Raw genomic sequence first — 27529 nt, 5'->3', positions numbered from 1 at the left:
GGAAAACACAAACCCCAGAAAAAGGAATATGAAGCTTCCTGACTCAATTATACAAAGTGACTCTATTTGACATGGAATTGCTTGAGGGTGTTACGCACAATAGGGCGGGGAAAAAGATGGATAAGAGACAGTGGCATATTCACATGTGCAACACGAAACAGCAAATTAATAATTGTTGGTAATTAATGAAACGGAGCACTCCACAGGGACTTCTGTTTCATTTTCGGTTCCAGAAGCAAAATGCATCTATTGCCATCTTTATCTGTTTAAACACTGGCTGGAAATGAAATGAAATATATAACGAACAGCCAGAATTGTTTTGATTCGCCCCCGTGCATTCTAGGATGGGGACCGAGGTGCTCGTAACTGGTTAAGAGCAGACATCATCCCTGGAAAACTGGCTTTAAATTCTCAGAAATCCAGATTTATGAATCAGTGTGTTAAGAGGCACCTCCAGGAACACTCAGAAATTTGAAGAGTCCTTATTGTTACAGGTAACAAGGACCACCAGGACTTTTTTCAGCGTAAGAATTAATCATTTCAGGGATGAAAATTTCCCAAAATGTCATGCTTGAGTATTAGCTTGGGCATAAACTTTTAAATATTTCATAAAATTTTCTATGGGCTGTCTTTGGTTTTATTCTAGATTGTACAGATCATGTCTTTGAATATTCCTAAAAGGTTTCTAATTTCATAAACCCACCTTGCCTGGAGTACTCCTCTGCCTCGTGGTGAACAAGGTCTGTCACACAACCACCATAGTGCAAGCGCTGCTCATGGTCAAAGGCCTTCAAAGTCTCGCTGGAGCTGTAGGACTTCTGAGTGGGCACGCGGCATTCATCGGCCTCTAAGGAGGCGGTGTTGTACTGGGAGTCTTTGGAGCAGCGACCCCGAGTTAGGGAGCGCTGCCGACGATCCTTCAGATCCATGTTGATTGAGGGGGTGCGGGATTGAGAATTGGATACAGTGGAAGGAGGAGGAGGAGGAGGAAGTTAGGGGAGAGATGCAGGCACTTCCTCTTTAGTCACCTGGAAGACAGAAACAGAAGAGTATAAAATAGATGGATGAATCACTCCTTACCTTAGTTACCTCAGATAAGAGGTGAAGAGGAGCAAACATTAAAGCAACAGAGTAAAGACAAACACAAACAAGGGGGTTAACACAATGGAATTGCAATGACCTCCCCACCCAGCTACACTATCAAGGCATCAATAAGATCACTGGGGATGCCTGAACACAAATACAAAAAGTTGGAGACAAAGTGGAGACTTGAGACAGTTGGAGAGACGGACAGATGGGAGGAAAACTGCACTGATGATTCAAACTGGGAAAAAAAGGGAGAAGAGAAGAGAAAGTATAGTCTAATCTAACAGGAAGGATAGAAGAAATGGAGAAATGACTTAAGGGCATTGCTAGTCTCTTGCTCATTATCAGAGTGAGAATGAATCGTGTTCCCATAGAGGCTGTGAGGGATAATCAAACACAGCCGCATGCACGTGCATGTGCACACACCCAATACACACCCCACACCAACAAACAAATGCATGTGCAATATAGATATACCGATTCTGGGATGACGGACAGTCACAGAGCTGAGACTCCATATATCCTCACGTCCCCGCCACTGACACACATTTCACTGCATCACATCACCAGAACAATTCAAGTTTCTTCAACATCCACCTGAATCCCAGACTTGATTTAGATCATGCACGTGTTTGGGACGAATACAGCGGAACACTTGTGCAGCAGCCTTGAGCAGCCCCTCGCATTTACAGCCAAAGTTTAAAGCCAAACAGTACAACAACAAGCAATATCTGCAGCTGCAAATATGGGATATTTATGCGAATCAATATGTTTGCAGAAAGTCTGGTCATAGTAGTGAAGCGTCTATTCTGGTCTTTTTGGGTAAAGGATAAGTCTGTTCTGATATCATAATAGACAGATCCAGAGATAACAGAGATGTTTTGGATTTGAATATTTGAGCTCATTCCAAAGCTTAGAGGAAAAGAAAAGGAAGAAAGGACAAAAAAATGGCTTAGACTGTGAGTCAATCTATTCTATAAAAGCTCATTTGAAAATACTTAGAAGGTAGCATTGAAAAGTACCCTGCAATGTCCATTGATTAACAGGAGGTATTAAGTCTCATAAAGAGCTCATTATGTTCCAGCATCCATCACAAAGACTATTAGCAGTTCAAGCCTAATGTGGTGGTACCTTGAATGGAGGTTAAAATACAGAAACATGACTGACTCAAGATATACCAGAATATTCTCCCACTCCAAGAAAGTTTCTTGAGTGAATGTGTGTGTGTGTGTGTGTGTGTAAGTAGTTATAAGAACACGACTGCTGATAAAACTAATGCTTATGTTTTTACGAAAGTACTGTGTTTTGATTCATTTTCTTTCTATATAAATAATTTTGAAGGGTATTTCTCTCTATTGGTGTGATGACATGCACTAAAAATAGAACAAAGAATTTAAAAGAAGGATCAAATTCCAAAAAATAATGAGAACATTCAGGACCCATCACAAGAAATTGTTATGGATTAAAAACAGTTTTGAATATCACTCTAAAACATTAAAAGAAAGAAAATGTTATGAATAATTGATTGTAATAACTATGTTATTAATAGTTGCTGCAGCTAATTACAGTGATTTAATCATTTTCTTTAAATAACTGCAGAGCTCATCAGCACATATGAATATTGATCAAACCCACTCAAAGACTGGCGCTAAGTTCCAGAAAAGTGTCACAGCAGAGTTGGAGGAGGAGGTGAAAGAGGAAGAGGAGGAGATCCGCTGTTGAGATGATGTTTCTTTCGGAGCCAGATGAGCAACAGGTTCAACCACAACAGTGAGGCACTGTTTCTGCTGCGTGTGTACGATGCATCATTTAACACTTGTTGCCTTCTTTTATGGCTCATTTATGAATGAGACACAATCAGAAAGGGGGCAGAGCGCAGCTCTGTAATCAGAAGTTATCATTCGTTTGAAATCCACTTAAATTCAAGATCCTATTGGATCAATGTGAGACTCAAATAATGAACAAAAGTAATATAATACTAAATATGTGTTTTAAAAAACCTCAAAAATAGACAGAAGTGCACATCTGTGTACAGTAGTTGTAGATTGTACTGTCCATGAGTAAAAAGAGGAAAGACACAGAAGAAGAGATGGATGGATGGATGGATGGATGGATGGATGGATGGATGGATGGATGGATGGATGATGGATGGATGGATGGATGGATGGATGGATGGATGGATGGATAGTCGAGAGGTAGCGAAAGTTCTGGAACATTTATAGTGCTGAGCTCATGCAGGTGTTTTCCTCAAGGTCACTTTAGTATAATCGCATGTGTTTTCTGTGAGTTAGTGACAGCAGCACGACCTCCACGCATTATCACTCTGAGACAGATTATCTCCTTTGGTTGATTGTTATTGATCGCGCACGTTCCAATTACACTGTGATTAGCGACTATACCACTGTAACATACATGTTCACAAATAAACAAAGAACGCAACCAGGCAATCAAAACTCCTGGTTAAAAAAACCAGCAGAGGAAAAAAAAAGAAAAAGCAACACCCACACAAGCCTGAAAATGGCTGCATTTCCTTGGGAGGCGACGAAAAGGGTGGTTAGACAAAAGAGAAAAGAGACATGCATGCGACCGTGAAGCACCATGAAATCCAGGCAGAATGAGAAAAGTAATTGGAAGACGATAGGGAGGGTGGAGAATTCATTTTCAGAACTGCAGAGGTGAAGTTTGGTACAGATAATGAGCCTTTCTCTGCAAATATAAGCTTCAGAAGGGAAAAAATATGGAAAAAAGACAATGTAAATCCAGTTTAACTACAAATCACAGCGAGGTAATAGAAGTTAATGACATCAGTGGATTAGCAAACATCAAACAGGACGGTTCCCCTTTCTGTCTCTGTTCAAACATTAAAGAGGACGGTGCTAAAGTTAATGCCGACTATTTTAAAAGCAGTTATGAAAAGGAGCTCTGATTTTACCCATGCAGCTAAACCCAAGGTGTCATCTGAAGTACATATCAACAGTACTTATCACACAAAAGGCTTCCGCGCTCCGATGAATTGTTAAAGTCTTAATATTTCCGACGTACCCACACGACATATTTACAAACAGATTGTCTTCTCTGAATGGAACTTGGAAAATAAGGAGATGAAAAGCAAGGAAGCAGACATTCTCATTCGGGCGCCACATTTGCTTTGTATTCATTCATCCTGAATGTGTCAGAGAGCTTCAAACGCTGACCCCCAACGCTGCAGCACGTAGAACAAACCGGTGCTGAGCACCGCAAATGACAGTTTAAGCATAATTCATAACATTAAGCAGAGAGGTAAATCCAGCAGTGGAGGCTGAGGTAGGATGGTGTTGACTGAATCCTGGCGTGCTAACAGGACATGCCACGCTTTTAGTTCCATCCCTTTCCTGTTAGGAATGGTTGTCGGATGAGCTGAGGGTTTGTTTTGAAGACAATGCTGTTCACAAAGCCTCCCACCTACCTGCAGGGTTATGCAATCCATTAAAGAATGAATGTTTTTACTTTTCGTCATAACTTTTTTGGGTCTACTTGTATTTTCCATGCCTCAAATCTGCCCAGTGAGCGTGCCGCCAAAAACATCGATCCATCTTGGCTGTGCATGTTATTATTTCTCTGTGTTTATAACGATGTGCATGGGCCAGACACACACAGACAATTAGCTGCAAATAGTCCATCCAGCCACTTCTCTCATTTATCAGCCTAATAAGCATGGAGGTGGAGTGTGTGAGTGGTACAGGGCCATCACACTTTAGGACGCCTACAGTCCAGATGTCGCCAACTGCAGGCGTGAAAGCTCGAAGTGCATTTTTAAGCCACATGAAAATAGCTACATTGTATTTTCTGGTGTTTAGCTACACAAAATGTTTGAAATGATTTAGCTAAAAAGTACATAAACATGCATACATACAGGTCGTGGATGGCAGAGTACTTATAAATACAGTGTAGTTAGCAGAATAAATGCTGCTGCAGATATAGGCAAGTGTCCTGGTTGTTTCAACCTTATTCCATTATAATAAAGATTATGAAATGTATGTGTGTGTGTGTGTGTGTGTGTGTGTGTGTGTGTGTGTGTGTATGTGTGTATGTATGTATGTATGTATGTATGTATGTATGTATGTATGTATGTATGTATGTATGTATGTATGTATGTATAGGTACCTATAGCAGCAACTCTTTCTTCCCAATTTAATTTGTAAAGATAATATTTTTCCCTTGGGTAGAATGTTCACGTGTATCTTATCTTATCTTATCTTATCTCATCTCATCATAAGTATTTCGTTGCCTCCTATAGTTTAATTGCAGCCCAGCTAAAACCAACAATCTGCCAACAACACACATGAAAAGCCTGATAAAGCACAGCGTGAGGCTTTTCCATAAAATAATTCCCTCCATCTTCCAACATTGTTTTCCTTTGTCTGTGTCGGTGTATGAGTGAAAAGCATTTTAACAGAAACAGGCAGTCTATTGAAAACACAAGGCCCTGCTATCATAGGGGGGAAGGGGGGGGGGGGGGGGGAATAAAGCATTTGCTCTCAATTTTCTACTGTTTTTTGTGCTGCTGCTCAAATTAAGATGTTTACACTGTTTTTTCCCAAAGACAAAGGAAGAAAGAGACAGAGAGAGACTCGAGGAAACAAAGGACGGCTGGTGGAAAAGTGGAACACAGAGATGTTTCATGAGAATAAAGACTAAAAAGTTGATGTATGAGTCTCAGTTTCATCCAGACAAGGTGCATGTGTATTGTTCAGGGACATTCTGCTTAATTGCAGATGTGCTTAAAAAAGACCGTGTGCTTTAATGTGCACTTCCTCGAATGTCTTTGTAAGGAGTCATCTATGATAGAGCTTCAGGAATATTTATTTTGTATATTGAACTGGTTTATACTGTATTTATGATCATTACAATATATTTTGCATTATCTTAGAAAGTAATGTAAAATATATTTCATTCTTGACTGCATTGTGGATTAAGGTGAGTACATGTGTTGCCTCTTCTATTTACATATATGAATGCACTTCAGGCACACACACACACACACACACACACACACACACACACACACACACACGCATCTTATAGTCGGACCAGGGTCTAACTTAATAGCTCCTCACTACGAAGAGTCATTAATCATGTCTTTGATCTCAGAGGGCATTGAAAATGACATGCAAAGACACACACACACACACATGCGCGCACACACACACACACAAATACACACACACAGCAACAGGATGAGTGGGGCTGTTTGCATGGCTCCAGTTCAACTGGAAACTGAGACCTGTTTTGGATCCAAGATGATCAGAAGGCCAACAGCTGATGGGAATGCGAGTCTGAAAACATTTTCGCTGCTACTGCCCCAAAACAACTCACCCCATTAGCTCCAAAACACCTCTTTTAAGACGTGAAGAATCCCAGGTGACTACTGGTTGAATACTGGCGAAGTGTATCAGCCACTATTGTGGCATCGATGCATTCAGGCCACTATTGGTTTTAGTGGATACCACGAACCCGGTTCTCAAACATGACACTGTTTTTCCAGCTCGCGTGCCAGTTGAGCTGTTAAGGGTTTAGTCAGTAACAATAGCCCGGCAAATGTTTAATGTCTGCAGTCAAAAAAAGAATAAATGAATTATCAGTGATTAAAATGACTGTAATTGTTTTCTTTTTTAAGAGCCTTGTGTGAATCAAGATGATTAAAAATGCTGTTAGTCGTATTCCCCTTCTCCTCGTGTATTAATCCTATGTAGACGTGTGTATCATTGGTGCTCTGCTGGGAGGATGCAGCTGTGGTCCCAGCAGGGAAGGAGATGGATGAAAGTTGCCACACTGATCAGGAACTGGGAAGACAGAGACCTCATCCACTTTCCATTTTCTCCTCCATGTCTCTTCTCCCCTCATCCTCTCATTTGTCAGGATGGAAATAAATGGGGTTGGGTGGGGAACAATCCATCCCTCTCTCCTCCTTGCTCTCAGTGTCTGAGTAATCTCCAGACTGGGCCTGCCACAGAGCCTCTGTTTATTAGACTAATCCTTAAATCCACATTCTGCAGGCCTTACGAACGCCTTGGAAAGCTCTAATCTGACTCAAAACAAAGGGATTAGAGACGACAAGGTCCCTCTCTCTGTCTCTTCATGTCTGCCACAGTGGGTTCTGGGTGACGTGCGCATGAGCTGGGAAACGCACCGGCGCTCGTCACACCCATATTTGTTAAAGACCGACGGGTGCATGAGAAGGCACACGAGAACAGTCACGCTCGCTCACGTTTCCTGTGAACGCGAGCTTTATGTAAAAATACAGGCAGTTAGAGCCAAGGTGCAAACAAACCGGGTAATTACACACAGCTCCCCGAGCGCTCGGGAGAGGAGACGGACAAGATGAGAAAGAGCTGCAGGGAAAGAGACGCAGCAAGAGCATAGAGGATGTAACAAATAGCTGAATAAATGTGGCTCGTATTATCGACGCAGGCTGCCACAGAAGCGTGTCAGTAGGCCACCTTTGTCACAGCTGCGGCAGATGTACCGTCAATTGTAAATTATTTCAACTCAGTTTTTAACACCTTAGGCAAGCACATCTATGACAGATAGGTACATTTAAGCCACTGCTTTTGAACAGGTTCTAGCCTTTATCGCATTTATTTCTCATTTCATCTGTTTTGTTGTTTGGAATTTCCAGGCAGGCTGAAAGAGTTCAGCTAAAGCACCGCCAGTAGTGGTCTGACTGACAGCTCAATATGTTTGCCTTACAGGCACTTTATTTACCAGCCTGAGGAGAACGCGAGAATAAATCTTCTGCATTGGACTACTGAGACCTCTCCTGTCCCACATCCTTTTGATTATCATCTGATAAGGATCCTGCCTCACACCTGACACAACAAAGTTGTATTTGTAGATGCCTCCCCTGCCATTACTGCTACAACACAGCCTTCCAATAAGGTCAAAAGCATCCTCCTTCATCGTTCTCCTCTGGAAGTGTTAGCTGTTAAACGCCTTTCCTGTGATTGCTATTTGGCTGATAATCCGGACGCGAGTGTTTCACACCTACTTTGCTCAGGCTCTTTGGGGCCTACAGCAACACCTCTTACTCAACAAGAGTCCCTGACATCCAATAAGTCCTTGTAACGTGGATAATTCCTATTTGTGGGTTATTGAGCACAACCGAAATGGACTGGATCACACATCCAGCAAGAATGTCGCCGCATATGAAGGTCACACACGGAGGAACCGTGCAGATGGATGATGCCAGTAAAGTGGTCACGGTTCCAGGGAAGTCATTCTTTTATTCAGTGAAGGGATTTCTACTCACATTCACCTGTATCACAGACGGGCTGACGCTAATGTGTGTGTGTGTTTGGGTGTGTGTGTGTGTGTGCGCGCGCTTGCATATGTGACTATGTCACCTCTGCTCTAGGAGCTACCACCAGCACAGAGTCAGGGCAAACTTTGCCGCAGCTCTGGCAGTGAGTTATTAAAACAATCGAGTGCTGACAAGCCCTGCATTCTGTCGCCAAGGGAGAGAGCTAAGGCTTAATAACTCAGTGTCACGCCTTGACATTCTTACCATCTGTCTGAGTAAAATATTCAAATGTGCAATAAATGTCACTGGGGACAGACGGTGACACTGTCTAATTAACACTATGACAGAGGTGACACACTCCGGGCTTTGGCTGGGTTTTACCGCGCGACATGCATTGCCCATTTGTGCATACCGTGGTTCTGTGCAGAGGTGAAACGCTGAGACCGCCCGACCTTTTTTTACTCCCACTCTTTTTAGAAGAAATCCAGTTATTTCAGAATACGCTAAATCTGGAGCAATAACGGACGCTAATGTGTTTGAACGACAGCAGCTATTAGTGATGTGCAACCCCGGAGCACTAAATAAATGCCAAGAAGAGTCGTTTCCTCAGGCTGAAATGTCAAATATGCAGAGAGCAGTGATGAGACCAGCATGGCTGCCATGTATGAATGTCTTGGGTTTGCCTGCACAGAAGGTGGATCAAAGACAAGTTGCAATAAGCTGTTTCCTAACTGCTTTTCGTATGGCAGAACCCTGATACGAGGCACATAGCCTCTATGCCCCTGTGTTTGGCAGAATCAGAGCACATACACGCTTAAATGATCAGAAAAAAATTGTTCAAATCATCACATTTGATTGTGCTGAACAAGGAACACCTGATTCGCTGCATTTTATTTTATTTTTTGGAAATATGCACCTGCATAAATGTTACAATTCTACCTTCCACCTTTGGTTAATGCTCTTAAATACCTTCGGGTCAACTTTTTTTCTTCTTGTACCTGTGTGGTTTTAAAGAATGCAACAATTTTGACTCATGTAGCCTGTGTAAAATAACAAATGTTCTAATTGTCTTATTACTTTTCGCCACACTGCTGTTCACCTACAGCCGGAACTTACTGGCTCGTCTGGCCACTTTTGGAACTGGGCTAGAGCTTTTCCCAAGGACCAGTTGAAATGTAGTTTTGACATATAAAATCAAATTAAAAAAAGAAAGAAAAAGTTCACATTGTTGGTAAAAGTTTACTTTTAATGTCTTTTATTTTTGTGTAGTTACCAATGCAATATATGTCATTTGCAGTGTCACTGACAATTTTCATTGCCGATTTTCATCCTTTTAATGACACCCTTGAGTGAGTGAAAAAATACTATTTTACGAACAAAGGAATGCAAATGAGGGAATATGATGACACAAGGTTGTTTTGATCCTCATTATTTTAATCAAATCTGATTTCTCACAATTCATGCAATCAGTTATTCATTTTTGCTCCCATTTTGCAAAGGTTTTCTACAATTATATTCTATTTTTATGAACATTTCCATCACATTATATTGTAACAACCTAATTTTGTTGCATTTACCTATGTGTAGTGGGTGAACCGGTAAAAATGTAAAAAAAAAAAAAAAAAGGAAGGTGGCCGGTCCCAGCTGTTACAAAGTGTAGATGCATGCCAATCTATAGACTGTTCACTCACGTTACTTTTAAATTAATTTATTTCATTTTGTAATCAAGCAAATGGTGTTGAAATGCTTCTGATGAATGCTACAAAGCTGCTGAAAAGAGTAATATTTCCCTAGAATGCAGGAAGTTGCTGATTTATCCCCACAGATAATTTGTAGTACTTCAACCAATTACCATGAAAACTGCATTAAAAAGTCTTTTTATGACTGAAAATTGCACAGGCGCATTTATAAACGTCGAGATCATCCAGCGGTCTCAACGTAACATCATCTCAATGCTGAAGGTTTGACCTTAAAACAAATACCTCATCAACTTTTCAAAGCCAGCTTCTTACAGCCAGTTTGTGCACACCTCCACCTTTCCCTCATACACTGAAGAGACGTCATGAGACTCAAAATGAGGGCGCACGAGGGGCATAATCACACTTTTAAAACGCATTATAGAAAAAGGCCTGAGTGTCTACGGTGTGTCAAGATGGGCAGAAAGCCACAGAGCTAATTACAAATGTCCTTTTGAATTACTTCATGAAAATCCCAAGTGCAGAGAAAAAGCATATTTACTATTTTTACATAAATGTTATGTCGTTGCGTCTTTTCTTTGTTGAGACAGTGCTTGCGTCTGTCCGAGCATCCACGGGCCCGTTACTCCTAAAATGAGGTGTTGTCAGGCACACTTATGATACACTGCTATCCTGAGAAACAAGAGAGCAATTGTGCAGCTGACCCACGCGACCCCGGCCTGTCATAGGCAGAGTGTCCATCCATCCGTCTTCTGCCAACCCCAGTGGACAGTGTGCAAGCGGCAGTATTGCACCTTAAATGGTTTGCCAGTCCATTGCAGAGGACACAGACCATTTATTCACACCTAGTGGCACTTTAGAGACTCCAATCAGCCTAATGTGCATGTCGTTGGACTGGATTCCTTTAGCAGGAGAGCAGCAGAATCAGCACCTTGGAGAGCTCCACAGTCAACAGTCCTGCTGTCCAGAGACACTCTTTGATTATAACCCCTTTAACTATATTTAACAAGTCCTTTAGGCAACAGGATACTGTCTTCAGGAGCTGTTGTCTTGTCCACAGCACTGTCATTATAATCCTTAATAATCGAGAGTGCCACTTTTGAATCTCAGTTTTACATGTTGGAACCGCTTGAAAGATAAAAATGGAGACAGCCATGCTGGTAATGAGAGGGGGTCACACAGGTCAAAACAGGAGCTGTACTTCCTGGTTGCAACTTTTAAGACTTTGCAAGACAGAACAGCTCACCGGGTTATATTTCTCACGCAGTCCAAATAACAGCCAATCGCAATGTGTTTTGACATCGTTGTGTAACTGATTTCAAAACAATGCGAGGAAACTTTGCCAATGTAAAAGGTCCATCGTTAATAGTCTCAGCCCAATGCTTTAACATTAGCTTTGGAGGCCCCCGACCCCAGTGATCAATGGTGACAGTTAACCACTAAATAGACACTAGCAAATAAAGGAAATAATGTTCATGGAGTTGCGTGTCTCGTTTTGACATAATAGGCTTGTGTTAAAATATGTAGGTCAGCTGCTGCTAGGAGCTGCACAACTGGGGAATGCTCAGAGAGAGAAGAGGAAGGCAAAAATAACTAATGGCAATTCACAACAATCCCATCTGCACAAATTTCAATCAGCCTAATAAACCATCCAAGCTTTTGTTTCAACATCTGGTTACAAAATGTACTTTTAATTCAGCCGGCTTTATTTTTGCTTCGAGCACCTGTACAGAAACCAATACAGGGCTCTTTTACTTCCTGTGTCTGTCACTAACACTGTTCTCTTCTCACTTTCCTCTCTGTATTCTATGAGAGGCTATTGTATGAAGAACCTTTAATGGATTTTGTGAGGGATATTTCAGACCTTAGTAGGAGATTTGATACAGTGTCTGTGTGTACAGGTGTGTGTGTTTTTTGGATTGTCATGTAGAGGTCCATATTACAGTGCTTTTCAACTTGTGTTACCCACACTCCAAACCCATTAGATTCTACATAAAATCCTGAAACTGAGAACTCTGAGCCTGAGAGTGCCGCAATTGAGAGGCTGCTGTCCTACAGAGCACATCTATCTACTCTTGATCTATGGCACAGCACTGAGCTCTGCACTGCGGTTTCTATTGCTCCTTCACATACATGTTATGGCTCTATATGATCCGCGCAGCCCACACATGTGCACCCCCATCTTTGGGTGTGTGTGCCACACTTATATTTCACCAGACAAGGGCTAGCCTCACTGCGCCACCAATGTTTGTGACGCTTGTGCTGTGAATGTTTTTACCGCCGTCGGTTCCTCGTCTTGGAGTGGCACTTGTGCCTTAAGGGACCAATAGAAGGCTGTTCCAGTGCCAATGACATAGCTGACTGGTCCCATTTAGCATGCTAGATTTAGCTTCATTAGAGAGGATGTGGCCGGGAGAACACAAAGAAGCAGTGAAATGAGGGGCAGGGGCGGACCCACGGCTAGCCTTTTTTTCATCGCCAGGTCAATGAGGACACATAAAAACACTTTATGAACTACAGAATAAACAACCACACTGGGTTAGATCTATATATTTTGAATTTCTTACACATGAATGTGAAAAATGGCTTTGATACTTTTGGACAATAATGTAATGAAGCCCTTGTGCAACAGGTTTTCTGCGTGCCAGAGATGTCCTATTTTGGTTTGACAGAAACAAATGAGCTGTTACATCCTGCTAGCAGATTGCTTTCACTCAGACTATGACAAATAATCCTGTACAACTGATAATAAGAATAAATGGCTTGTCAGGATGGATTCAGTTGGCAATGATGAGGCTGCAATTTGTCTCTTCTGTAGAGGTTTTCAAGGCCCGGTGGTGGGCATGGGGCTGGAACTGGGCTCATATCAGTTCCACTTTGTTATAAAAAAAAGTGATGACCACAAAAGGTTACATCAAGGTCATACTGTGGAAATATCATGCTATTTGACCTTGTCAGTGATCCCCCTTTCATATTCCTGCATGTAGAGAGGAGGCCCAGATTGCGTTTGCAGCCTCAGTGTGTTTTCATACTCGTGCATCAGCAGGCAGCACAAGCCTCCTGGAATTAAAGGTCACGCAAAGGTGCCCCGCAATGAATGGTGTGGGGCCGTCACACTTAGCCCTGACCCCTCTTCTGGGTCAATGTCACAATAACTGTCAGTGATAAAGTAGTTTCCATGGTGACCAGGATTTTTTTTTCCTTTTACAGCCTTTAGGTGCAAGGCAACCAGACCCTTGATGATTTATCCCGCACAGCTTCTGTACCACAGTAAGCTATTAGGACACCATGATAAGGGGTAAACACAGCGTATGACAGAGCTGTTAAGATAGGAGCATGGACAAACCCTCTCAGCATCACCTGAATGAGAAACACAACAGGCAGCAGGCAGTGCCTCGAGGTGGTTTAAATTTCAGAATTATTTGTCCCCAATGTCAGTGACATAAACCTTTAATTGAAGATCGATGCCAATATTCACCAATTCAACTGCATGACATAATATAAAGACATTGGATGGGACATTGGCAGTTCAGCAACTATTTAGGTAAATGTTCCACAGAACATCTGTTGGACAAAAACAGTGCTATAAAATACACCCGGTGGAAGAGGATGACACCTGTAACGTGCACAGTTAATGGGAAGACCTGGCTACGTTTTAGTTCCATGATTGTCTAGCTGGAAAGGTTGATTGCAGCTTGTAGTTCCTGTACCCAAAGAAGACAGAAACAGTAGTCATGGTAAGCGTATCAGGTTTGGCACAGAGTGATCAAAATAATTGTGGTTGTATTTTAGCGGCAGCGGGCGCACCAGTCTCGTATAGGCCTATATTGATGAAGATTGGAGTGGAGCGGTTCCCCTCCTGCTTCACACGCAGGCCTATATTGGATTTCACGCTGGCTGCCCATTCACCAGACACTGCAGTGCTTTCCTTACCAAGAGCCTGGAGGGAATACGGCTGCTTTATTTGTTTATAATGTTTAGGCTCTCTGCAAATGGTCTGCGCTGCAGTGCCGATAACTATGCATAGTTACATTTAGGCAATCAACTGGGCTCGTTTCGACATGAGCGCCACAGCTCAATTCATTTGGAACGGGCTAAAAAGCCAATAGACTCGTCTCTCAAGGAGGAGGGAGCACTGGGGACTCTGGGCGTAAGGAAAATGGAGAAAGAAAGGGCAAAAAGGGCAGGATGGAGGGGGTTGCCGAAGCTGTAATTTAAAAGGAATAACCTGACCTGACATTTCTCAGTAAAGAATGCCATCCTCTGTAAGATGCAGAGTTCAGCCCCTTCCACCAGCCTGCTCCCTCTCACACCCTCGTTCCTACTCAAATATAAATGGCAGACGAAATAAAGATGGCCAACGTCTCTGAACATATCTACACAAACTTCTGATGACACCAGCAGCGATGAAATATATAAAGTGCTCGCCGTGTTTCAAGGTTTCAATTCCATAAATATACATATCACTTAATCTGCTATTAATTCTGGAAACAGCAAGGGAAGAATGCTCAACAGACTGAACTGATGGCGGATGATGAGACCGGTGACAACACAAGTCAAATTAAGTTTGAAGCCCGTGTGACAGCATCTGGAAAGTGAAGTGGTGTGAGTCATGGCACTGTGGATGTGTGTTGTGCTCGCCTGAATCATTTTTGCACATGTGTATTTGCGCGCCTGTGTGTAAATCCGCCCTCCTCTCCTTTAGCTTAGCCTCTGTCCTCTACCAGCTGCTTAGCTTCTCACTCCATTTGCTCCTAACGTCATGTACATCTGCCCATTCCATCGATCCATCACTAACCCACACGTTCCTCAGCTCCGGAGGAAACCAAACACAGGCCAGAGCGAAGCCTTGAGTGGGGTTCTACACAGAAAAACAAGGACCTGTGAACCACTACAACCCAAGTCAGCCACTTTTAGCCTAATTGGTCCATCTTTTATCTAGTAAGAAAAAGAGTTTCATTTCTACTTGTGCAAATGTCCTTGCAAACCTAAGGCGATGACTCGGAAATTTATTTTTCGTACACGCTCGTTGCGAAACAGAAAAAGAAGAAGGAGAAAAAAATCTCGGGTGTCCCAAAGGCTCCACTGAGGTGTAAAGATGAAAGCCTATGAGCGGGAAACTGGGTAGAAAGCTGGAGTGGGGGAGGGGGCTGATGCAGTCTCTTGAGTCAGAGAAAAAGGAAGAGGAAAAAAGTTTCCTCTGGAAAAAAAAAAAAGCTCATCGACGCAAGCGTTTCCTCTCAACCTCAAATGCGGTGCTTCTGAGCTCAGAGTTGCGGAAGCCGGAGACTTTTCTTGAAACAGAAATGGGGAAGGAGCGATTTGTCCTCGGTCTTTCCTCCTGCTCCACCCCGTCTTCTCCCACAGCTTGCTTGAGGCTCTCTGCACGGGAGCTGGAGCGTCTCTCGGAGAAATGACACTTCTTATACAGGAATTTGGCTCCGTAATTAACCTGCTCATTTGCTAATTTGACTGTAATCAAGCCTCTCATCTTTCCCAGCGGGGCGTCGGAGCTCTTTGAGGAGACAAGTCAGAAGACTATAGCTGCAAGGTCTGTGATGAGTTGCAATAGTTGCCTCCTCTCCTTTATTTCACCTTCTGATCGAGTGTGCTCACGGGAACGAGCAAACGATTCAACGCGGTGGAGAATGACAAGGGGAAAATAATAGCTGGCAAAAGATGAGGCTCTTTCTCTCATCTGTTTTTATTCATGTCGGCTGCTGTGTGTCAAAGCCTCCACATCCTCTGTTAGGCTAAGACAGACCAACCCACAGACACACAGGTGTGAACATTTCCAATTGAAATCCGCTCAAGTCAAACTCTCCAGCTGACATATACATCTGTCAAGGTGCAGCATGTGTCCTTTCTTCAATATTCCCTTCATGCTTTTATTTTATTGTTTTACAGCGCTCGACTATTCCTTCTCTATTGGCGAACGCGTAGCTGTCTCATTCAGTCCTATTCAAACGCAGCACCAGATTCTCCGCAATGAGCGGGACTCTGCGGGTTGCCCATGGCAACAGAAGTGCAGGGTAATGGCTTCAAACCAGCGATTAGTTTTGATGTGAACTTCATAGTTAACAATTATGAGAGCGTGCAAGAGAGAGCAAGCCACTAGGGCAACATTTACATGCCGCCTGTTAATCCAATAATGGGAGTGATTGAGCTGCACTCCAAAAGCCACACTTGAGCTGGAGCAACCTGGTCAGCTTCAAACCGAGCTCAGATTGTGATTGGTTGGTACCACGGCTGCCGCGGCCCACTGAAAATCTGTTCATTGGATGGGTTTTTCAACCAAAGATCCAAGTAACTACGCAGCAGACAGCATCAGATAACTGGAATGAATTAAATGAATCTGGTGAATGTGAAAAAAAAGAGATTCCTTCATATGCAGTCGGTGTATTTCAGTGTATTATTATAAATGAAATTTCTCTGTGGAATTCATTTCTTATGGTGATTCAGAAGTGGAAAATACATTTTGTTCAGACCTTTAAAAGACTGTATCACATTCCAGGCTTTAACAACAAATCATTTTTATCCAGTTCCGTGTGTCTAATTCATGAGCCAATTTAAATCATAACGCTAACATCATCTCGAATAATTCTCGTTGCGTGGCTTTAATTGGCAGATGATATTCAGAGGGTGGCGGGAAGCAGCGGGAGGGAGACAGCGATGAGGAAGAAGTTATTTAAGAACAGAGAGTGTCTGACTGAGCGACTGGCTGCCTAACAGCCGATGTCAAGAGATGGGAAGAAGAAAAAAAAGAAAAACTCTTTGACTCATGGAGTGTGACTGAACAACTTCTACCCATCCCTGCCTTTCCTCTGTCATTCTCTCATTTTTATATATATATATATATATATATATAATTCATAAGCCGACTGTGCAACTTCCTTCTTTGCGCTTTCATCCCGTCCTCTCCGTCTTCGGCGCCTGATCTGTGTCAGTTCCTGCTCTCCAGACGATACGGCAGCAGGTGTTGTGATCGCAGGGATCAGCTTGTCTCAGTCCAGTCAGGTGTCTGGACAGGTGTCACGGAATGAGAGCAAGCTCTTAATGAGACTTACGCGCTCCCATACCGATGCCTGCGCCATGCACACACGCTCACGGGGAAGAACGACCGCTGGCGTGCACAGGTAAGGCGGTGGGCCCAGGTTTCTGAGAGAAGTGCTCAGCATTTACCGCGAAATTCAAAAGGACAGAAGACAAAATGAGTGGTGTGTTACCGTGTTGTGAGATATCACAATGCACTTGTGGTTTCAACACAAAACTAGAAGCTGCATAAAAGAAAAGTGGATGGTTGGCATGCCGACAGCACCAAGTCAAAATCTAAAGAGCTATCAGGTACAATTATGAATGCTTGGTCAAATGGGCACTCTTGCCCCCCCCCCCTCCCTCTTGGTCTCACTCTCTCTCTCTCTCTCTCTCTCTCTCTCACACACACACACACACACACACACACACACACACACACACACACACGCGCGCCTTCGTTCTGACATCCACATGGTTAACATTCACCACAGGTGCACAAGTCACAAAGGTGAGCGAAAGATGCTTTTCTCCAAAAATAAGCATGCTGGCAGCCCCACAACGCATCTCACCAGATTACAGGACCATCTGGTCTCAGACACCAAAAATGACCCTTTACCTGGAGGTAACCTCCATTTAAAAGTTGCTTTCCTGTTATATTCTTCAATTTCTCCTCCACCCGGGTGAAACAAATTATGCTGCTTGTGACCTAAAAAAATGGTTAAAGTTAAAACTTCTGCTAGATTCATTTGAAACATCAGCAGGATGCAGCTAAAGCCACATAGAGCCCTCTGGCATTACTCGTTCTGCTGTCTTTACACATACAAATATGAGAAATCTGGTACAATTTGTTGGCTCTTCAAAAGGCTGCATGGAAAAAAAGGGAAAAAAAACCCCTGATGAAGCAAGATCCAAATGAGCTGCACGTTGCAATGGAGAACAAGTCAATAAAAGTGGGAGGCGTTTCAGCTGGGGAGCAATTATATGATTTTGTGGTGGGATGATGTTACCTAATTTATTTCTACTTTGGATGTGCTGTTTTAATCCATCTTGAAAAGGTAGCAGTGACAGCAGTTTCTGCCTATTCAGGAATACAGAACTTGGTTACCTCACTGCTCAGCCTCACAGTGACAAAAAGAGATAAAGTTTTACATTTTTATAGTTGATATTACAGATTTGTGAGACATTTTTGACCAACAAATCAGTGATGCAGATGAAAGAACAATCCTCTACCCTGGAGCTTTCAAGCCCTTCGGGCGTGGCCATAGGGGAGAGTGAGGAAGGAGACCAGGAAGACACACCCTTGGGATGTGGGCTAAGTGTACCTGTGACTATTCCAAGGCACATACATAAAAACATGCAAATATTAATGAACACAGGCTGAGAAAACCCAGACATGCATCATGTGTCACAATATTGACAATAGCTAAAGGATCAGGGCGTCTTCCGAGCCCATCGGCTCTCGCCAGGACAAAGCACAGGTACTGCAGCAGTGTTGCCTCCTAACCCTTCCCCTCTGCTCTGAGTCAGAGAGATGGCCCCATCTGAGTTTCAGACCCTGTGAAATATTCATCAGCGCTGCAAAAGGAAAACTTTTAATACACATGAAACAAGACCCTGCAGCCGTTGTTGCTGCTCTTTATCTCTTGCTCCCTCTCGTCCCGCACCCCCCACCCACCCGGTCCCACTTCTGTGGTTCTCATGAATAATGAAGGCCTATAGAATCCGGCTACTCCGATTGTCCGTGCAGTCGGATACAGCTCTCCTGTATTGATCAAATAAGGATCTTTAAATAATTAACCAGGCCTTTGTCATGCAAATGAGCGGCCCCAGCAGAGAGCATGGCATGTCTGCCCGCTGCAAGATCTCCACATTCAAGGTTTCGCAGGGTTCATGTCGTGGCCTGAAAATAAGTTAAACCTGTCTTATATGCGTGGACAGGTGTTCAACATGCAACAGGCCTTTCACATCTCTGTGGTTGTGACCAGCGGGGAAACAGGAATGAGATGAGCTTCACAGTCATCCCTAACATCACAGAGGTGCAAGAACAACAAACCCGTGGTGACTTTCTGCCAAGGACAGGACTTTTTATAAAACATCAATTGCTACTTCATTATATTTCGTTTCTGTGACCATCATAATGTGTGTGCGGGTTTGTGTAGGCTGTTACCTTGTGCTTTGGAGTGCAGTGTTAGGGATTCTTCAGCGTGCATTAGTACGATTTGTTGTTATTGTTGCACCGGTTCCCTTCAAGCTGCAACAAAGAAGAGGAAGATAAAAGGGAAGCTTTATGTAAAATCCTTTTACGAATATTTCTATTTTCTGCATCTTCAGTGAAAATGTGTCCAAAATTGTCTTTATCTGTTAATTTTAAAGCAAATTCTTAGTTAGAGGTGTTCAGAAACATTGGCTGCTAACTGAAGAATCAGATGATTGAAAAATGTGTGAAAAACAATCACGAAGGCAAGTTTTAGAATTATTATCCAATTCCAATTATTACTATTAATATCTTACACTGTATTGTGTCTATCATTAAATATATTTTATTAAGTAGACTCAATATACCCATATTCAAGACTAACAACATTTAATTGGATCCTTACACATTCCAATAATAACATTTAAACATCTCCATAAGAAAATGGCTGTTAAGTGAATTAGACAGAAACTGTGTGACCAAGTTTGTGTTAGCCTGAAAATGATGTAGACCTCCAGTCTTTGGCCTCTCCTCATTCCGCTTCCCTAACGAACATAGGAAAGAACATTCCAAAGGCCGCCCATTTAATCATTTCCATGGCAACTGACAGCGTGCACTCTATTCTCCTCTAATCCTTTCTTTTCCTCATTATGCTAATTAGCAGCAACATATAAGGATCACACCAATAAGTGCTCTTTTCTGTATTTGCTCCTCTCCAGCTCATCTCCCCTTGCTCGTTTAATCACGATGGCTCAGAGAGTTACAAGCATAAAAACACTCTTTTAACCCTGCTGCTACTGATGTACCGCTCACGTTGAACGGTGTAAAAAGCTGATTTCATAGCAAATTAAATGTTAATTTTGCCCCGCATAGCTGAACACTAATTTGCTTTCACCCGCCCCCCCTTCCTAAAAAAAGAAGATGCGCTAATGCTGGTCCACATGTGCACGCCATTGTGTCATCAGGCTTGCGTTTCCAGTTATATTAAGCAGAGACGGGTCCTGGAGAACTGTCTGCAGCTGTGACAGGGCAACTTTCGTAGCAACAAAAGCGTCGTGTCAGCGCTCCGGTTTGATCAGCGGATTGAAAGTTAGTGCCGCATTCGCGCTGACATGTGTTCGCGGGGATGTCGCCAAATTTGCCTGGCGCCAACACCTCGACTTTAACTCAGGTGATGCCAACGCTCCAACCACAAATTACATAATAACTAATAACATGAAACACCCCCCCCTTTGGTCCATCTCCAAGCTTTGCGAACCTTTCTGTATTCCCATCTGTCACAAAGCAAAAACAGAACCTGCAACTAGGAGTGATGGCAGACGAGAGAGACGCCAGATCGGGCCTGCATTTGCTCACTTCTTTGTCTGCGGCGCAACCCAAACGCCTGTGTGTCCCCAGCGATGGGCCCTGAACGTGCAATTTAGCCATAAACCGCATTGAATTAGGATGGAAAGGTGACATTTACGGAGATTCCCGTCGATAAGCGTCGCCACCCTTTATTGCCCTGTGTTTACCAGAACCCGGCCGTGATTTAATTATTACATCACGTCCACATCCTGCCGCTGACGCACACACACGCACGTGACGCTCTGAACGCCATTATCCAAACTGCTAAACTGACGAGGGAAACGTGATTAGGTGGAGATTGAGGAGAGGAGAGGACGGTGATGGCGGCGGGGGTTATTGAGGGAAGGGTTTCAAATGCCACGCGTTGTCTCCTTGTCATTTTGTCATGGAACAGCAGAACAATCTGATTCATATTTTTCCCGGTGATACGAGATAATGACGGTCTGTCTGTGAGAGACTGGCCTGATAATATGAATAATGACGCTAAATTTCGCAGACGCTGAAATGTATCACTGGAAAGGAAAGCTGGCCAGTCGTTTTCTCTTTAACACGCGCGCTCTGACGTGTTCACACTGGAAGCCCTCAATCAGCTCTTGTCTCCTGTCCGTCTGCAGCTCACGCTAGCCTAGAGGGAGCAGGAGCATTCGCTCCCCACAGCTATTCTTAACATGCTCACTTGATGGCTTTAGAGCACACACACACACAAAAAAACACACAGACACACACAACATGAACCGACCATGGTATGGTAAGAAACGTTGCTCTCTCTGCAGCAGCATCTCCTCAGGAAAGGAAAAGTAAATGAACAAGAGTGATTTGTGTGGAAGCAAGGCAACGGACACACAATGCGCTCCGCCGTAAAGCTCTCCTGTCAGCTCTCAAGGCTCTGAGAGCACACAGCCCATACAAATAGACTGCCCAAGGGTCCCTTTCCTCAAATACATTGCAAAATCAGCAACAGATGACAGAACAGGGAGGGTGGTGACATGCGGCCAGCTCTCTGCTGACGTAAGTTTACGGGCGCAGGGGACGGGGGCGGGTCTGCTGTCGCGAGACGCATGGATATATTCAAACAGGTGCAGCTGCAGATCAGTAAAGCAGCAACGTTTACAGCGCATTCAATAAGCATGTGCTGCTGAGACTAGAAGGAAGGAGCGGTGGGGTGGGGGGGGGGGGGGGGGGCACAGCGGGAGACTTTGCGATGACAACCTTTTACAGCACTCAGGATGCTCCCTCATGTATAGCTGAAATGTCACTCATGGTAAGCAGCAGACAGAGCTACACACTAATAAACACACACAAGGAGAGGGAGGGGATGCCTGACAAAATAAATTGAAAATTGCTCTTTAAGTACAAAAGAATGCCTCCCGAAAACGTACCATGGCAGAGGAACGCGAGGAGATTTTATCTGTTTGCTATAAAAAGCCTCCGTTTATTCAATTTGTTCTTTTCTTCTTCGTCTTTCCTCCCTTTCAGCCGCCGAGTAATTACCTACAGGCAGCCGTATTTAACATTGATAGTGTCGTTTCTGCGCGCGATTTCCATCAAAGTCTCTGAAAGCACCTAATGAAACACGCAAAACAAGTCTAATTTTCCAGTAAATGAAAGACAGCGTGTCTAGTGTTGTATGACAGGTACGCAGCCTTTATTAATCGTGCGCGAACGCGCGTGCACACGTGCGACTTGTGTGACTTTCGTGAGAGGAAGCAAGTATCCCACCTGCATGAACACCTTTTAATGATTATTGATGAAGTGGCACGGTTAAAGAGAAAAACAATTAAGATGCTGCCAGTGCCAGAGTCCACACTATTAATGAGCGGGATCATGCCTGGGCCTGCTCGCGCTACTGCTGACGAGCGCGTAAACCCTAATGGAAGCAACACTGGTTCTAATTGCACCTGGATCCTAAAGGCTGGAGGTAGCTGTCACAGTCAATGTCTTTACATGACTTGGGCTTATGGGGCTAAAGGAAGAGCAGATGGGCTGAGCTTTCAGAGACGAGTCCTTGACTCTGCAGTTCTCTGAAGCCCGGGGTGGTGGCATGTGCAGAAGGCTTTTCACATCTGCTGTTTACACATGGGCAACCTGACCCTTCTCATCTCCCGCGGGCGCCATAGAAAGGCCCAATAAAATAATCAGCCTCCGCTCAAGATGACTGCCTTTGCTTCCCCCCAGCCTCTTCCCCTCCCCTGCTCCCTGCACTCGTCGCTCTCCCGCACTTTTTTCCTCCTCGTAGCGTTCCCTCCCTTCTCGTTTCCATTGTTTCTCAGTCAGCTCTGAGCTGATTCCGAGGATCCAAGAGCAACTTTATAATTTATAGCAGAATCTCTGGCTGGCTGACCTTTGGCACCTCCAGCTGTTTTCTTCCCTCTCCCTCTGGCATCATTCTTTTTCATCTTCTCTGTGCTTCTTGTAGCCTTTCAATCCATCTACCCAGAGGAGGCTGTCAAAATGACTATCAGAATTTGGAAAATGTATTATCGTAATTTAATGAAAGGGGTAAATACAAAGAAAGACAGTTAATAAAAAACAACATTTCATTTCCTGACAAGAGTGCTAAAGCCTTTCAATACAACACCACATGAGTGTTGGCTGGGCCATTTAAAATTGAGGGCTAAGATATTTGCTGCCATCTTTCGTGATATTTTACTGAAGCAGAGTGCTGTCCCATCTCAAAATGGGGTGGTAATGGGGATCACAAGGTTGTTGGTTTGATCCCCGACCCTGTGGCCTGCACATTAGGAGATCCTGGAGTGAGACGCTGAACCCGGCGGTGCATCTTCGCTCAATGAAAGCGTGCAAACGGTTTCTTCTCCCGCTGAGCAGATGGCAGGATGGGAGGTGAGAATGGGCGGATGCAGTCTCATCATGTAACACTTAAGCGGTTGAGAGGACAACACGTGTGCAATATATAGTCTACTTCCTCCTTTAGATCTGCTGAAAACTAGTGTAGATGTGGAATAAACAGGGGGAAAAAACACCATGTTGCCAGGACACCTCAGCTCATCACATACTGTTGACATTAATTAGGATTAATACATCAGACGACAGGCGCTAAATACCATGAAAGACATTAGCAGCCGTAACAAAATAAACCTTTTACAAGTTACATGTTATAGTTATATGGGTGTCCTAAATATTTTGCAATTTCTACACGAATTGGTCTTCAGGATATTGTGGCTAATACATTTGTAAGTGTATTAATTAAAAGTCAATTATAAGTCACGATTTTTAATACTTAAATATCAATGAATATTCTAAAAAAAAAAAAGGTTACGCAACTATTCTATTTTAGTGGAGTGTGCCTCAAAAAGAAATTCTGTACTTTTCTCTCCAGGAAGCTTTAACAAATATCAACAATATCTCTATAGTAATGTGAAATGAATAATGCCATGCAATGTATTCTGGGAATTATTAGAAAATGAAAAGAAAAGTGCTAAGATTGTTCCAGACAAGTGAGACAAAAAAAGGAACAAAAAAACCTGAGAAACCGAAGACAGACAACATACGATGCTTCTCCTCTGTGCATTTGCTGGTTAGCGTGCGTCACATAGACAGCGCCGAGCCTGCAGGGAAGATTACCAGGGCCTAGATGCTTCCCCAAACCCACACACCCAGTCACAACAGCACAATCCGCAGATGGATTTGTAAGCATCGTTCAACCTTCTTACTGTCTGCTCATTCCCTCATTTTTGAACCCCAATCTCATCTAGCCGAGGATTTGCGAGAGGGCACACCTCATCCCTCCAAAGCGGCGCAGCCTCAGTTGGACTGAGTGCGGCCTTATTCCAAACCAGACATCCATTAAACCAAGGTATTACTGTAATACAACCACTAGACAACTCTATCTCGTTTCTATCTTCCTCCGTGTGTCTCTCATTCAAGCGGCGTATCAGCGGGAGTGGTGTTATTAATATAGATTCTTCTGTAGTGTACGACGTTTCGCTTCTATGCATATCAGATTAAGATGCTCGGCAGGGGAATAGACCACAGATTTTTGAATTGAAGGCAACCTCTTTGGCCACAGGAGGATTTAGGTTGGCGTCCTGAAGATGATTATGTTTTGCTCTTGTTTAGGATCTATGTTGATTTTCTCTCACTGTAACAAGTGTGTAATGTGCTCCACGGACGGCGACGCTCGGCTCGGAAGGCAGCAATTTAACCACTCCAGCCCACCCCCCTTCCCCCCAACCCCCCAGGCGACAAACCTCCTCCCAAAAGGGCCCCTGATCCAATTACCAGCACGGCACCGTTTGGCTCATCACCGACTCTGCCAAGCTGGGTGAACGGCGCCTCTGCTGCGCCGTCTCCCGTGCATCCCGTTTGTGCACCTTCATCTTTGATTGGCTCTCATTTCCCCCACGACGTGACACCTCTAGCTCTGTCTGCTTGTGACTTTTCTTCTTTCTTTCTTTCCTTTTTAAAGTTCTGTGCCTGTGTGTGTGTGTGTGTGTTTGTCAGTTGCATGCTGGGAGGGAGTTTCAGGCTGATTAAAGACATGATTTATAGGAGCACGATGTTGGCGGAATTCCCTGATCACTCCTCAAATCTCCTCAGATGAGTTCTCTCTCCGCTCAACCAGTCAGCCGCATAAGAAGCTCGCTGCAGGGGCGTCTACATGTGTGATATACTCTATATGCACAGTGCATCTGTAGATGTACATGATTTACTGTCTGCTTCTCTCATCCCATATCAAAGTGCATGCACGCTGCTCCTGACGGTCCTCGCCGAGTCTCTCATTAGGACACATCTCCATAGGAATGCCTTTCTGTACGTACAGAGAGGAGAGTTTGAAGACCGAGGTGCTTGCTGCTTAATTCAAAGTAATCCATTTGGAGACGGACCAGGACTGACCATTTTAATTGGACTTTGATTGCCCGATGATAAAGAGTCTGCGGAGAGCAAAGGCAGGAGGCGAACCACAGTGGATAAAAAGCAATCTCAGAGTCCATTAACTGTCATATCATCACAATGTTGCTTTCCCTTCACCCAGAGACATTGATTAAGTCTTTGAAAAAACATTTTATTAAAAAAAAACCCAACTTTGTGGTGACAATTCCTTTATGACCCCAAGATAACCTCCTACAACAGGTTTTCATATTGAACTACATGGCAGTTGAATTGTCACCCTACAAACAAAAGCAGTAAACAAGATAAAGGTAAACACATGCATATTCACATATGCACACCTATATTGTTATCGTGAACCGTAATTATCTTTCTAACGGAACTCACAATAAAAAAAGGCTTATTTTGAAATGTCCTTCTCTTTCTTTAGCTGCATATTTCAATAGTCAATTTGTGCCTGTTGTCAAGTCTAAAGTTTATTATTATGAATGCAGCCGCTCTCCGTGGTGCCTTATTTGAATCTACACAAAACATTACCTGTGGAGATTACTTTGGTTGTTTGATGCTTTTATAGAAATGCTCAAATGTGGTGGGGAGAAGAATCTTGTTTGTCCTCAACTACAGAAAGTCTGCAGGGGTTGTGCTGTTTTGTGACGCTGTTAAATCCCGAACGGTCTCTGCTGAGAGGTCTTGCATAAATGTTATCTTGGCCCCGTCATGTGTGGTGACTTGTCACCTTGACTCCCGCTAAACCGACTCCTCCTGCAGCTTTATGAGGCAGATGAGGATCGCTCTGTTTTGGTAGGGCCTCACAGATGCTAGCTTACAGTGCACCCACTCCAGGATGAAAGGTTTTAGCCTCAGCCATCGCTGTAGCGTGCCGTTGATAAAGCTGCGTTCGAGAAAACATCGTGTTTCACTTCTGTTGCCTGACTGTCCATGTGCAGTCATCCAGTGACTGTGTTGTCTAACCTGGTCCTGAAGTCTGCTTGGAGAGACTTTTATTTAAAACGTCCACGTTAGCCATGTTACCAGTGTCAGCGTCCCCGTACCTGTTGGGGCTTGTGGAGATGTTTTAGTTGTACATCTGTGCTCTGCGCAGTTGTGCGGAGCTCCAACACTAGAACATTTTTGAGTGTCACTTAATCTCTTTGCCAGACAGACAAGATATTCACTTAAATTCTACCACGGTACAAAACCTAATGATCAGGTTCATCAGTCGGCTCCTGTCACAAATTACTGAATCACAGATTTGAGTTTAGTGACAGTTGTAAAGTTTCTTCTTAACCCTGCCAGGCTAATTAATTAAAGTTGCCTGTCTTTCCATATAAACGTCTTTGTGTTTTTAATTTGTTTTGACTTTGGCTTTAACTTTTTATTCAGTCGGTTTAAAAACACACCTCAGAAATAAACAGGTGTTATCAGACGCTGATGTGAACGCTCCTTGTTTACTGTCTCCAACACATCCATCACCTTTTCCAAACCAGGTCTAGACTCCACATCATCCCCAGGCACTCAGACAACGTGCTGCTTTTATTTACCAGCTGGTGGCTGTTAAACTGAACATGCATGAACATACTCTACATGCAGCTGACTGGACACGTAGTCTGTGGACTTCTCGCCATCATTGATCAAATCACAACCCCCCCGGCCCCATGACCTCCCAGCTGTAACTGACAATTGAAATCCCCTTCTTTCTCCTTACTTAGAAATCCTGTTCATGACCACAACCACAATCAGCTCTGCACCTCCAATCAACCAGAAATCATCAAGCACAGCTCTTCACCACCACCTCCACCACCAGCGTCTTACCCTGTGTGTGTGTGCGTGTGCATGCGTGTGTGAGGGGGGGTCACCTCACCTCTCAACCGCTTCAGGCTCCGCATGGAGGTCTGGTTGTGGCTCAAATGAAACCATTATGCTTCCTCATTCTCATCCTATTTTCACTCCACTGACAAACTACAGTTTTATTTAAACAATAAAGAGAATAAAATTGTGCTCTGCCAACCAGCAACAACATCAGAACATTTAAAAATACAGCAG

The 27529-nt window shown here is 43.6% G+C and overlaps 1 protein-coding gene across 8 annotated transcripts in view; it reads right to left on the bottom strand.

Annotated features, from left to right (window-relative positions):
- The window catches only part of LOC101076136 (teneurin-2), a 189023-nt gene that overhangs the window by 146383 nt on the left and 15111 nt on the right, over window positions 1–27529 (bottom strand). For all 8 annotated transcript variants that reach the window (XM_029847155.1, XM_029847145.1, XM_029847144.1 and 5 more), the window contains exons 2-3: window positions 19265–19348; window positions 704–1028 (exon numbers count right to left, since the gene is read on the bottom strand). In XM_029847155.1, coding sequence (XP_029703015.1) covers window positions 704–929 — 226 coding nt within the window. In that variant the 5' untranslated portion in view covers window positions 930–1028; window positions 19265–19348. The remainder of the gene's footprint in view (window positions 1–703; window positions 1029–19264; window positions 19349–27529) is intronic.

Source organism: Takifugu rubripes, chromosome 14 (assembly GCF_901000725.2).
Source record: "Takifugu rubripes chromosome 14, fTakRub1.2, whole genome shotgun sequence".
NCBI classification, from domain to species: Eukaryota; Metazoa; Chordata; class Actinopteri; order Tetraodontiformes; family Tetraodontidae; genus Takifugu; species Takifugu rubripes.
The sequence above is the reverse complement of the archived record's forward strand: the minus strand, read 5'-3'. Positions and strand labels throughout refer to the sequence as shown.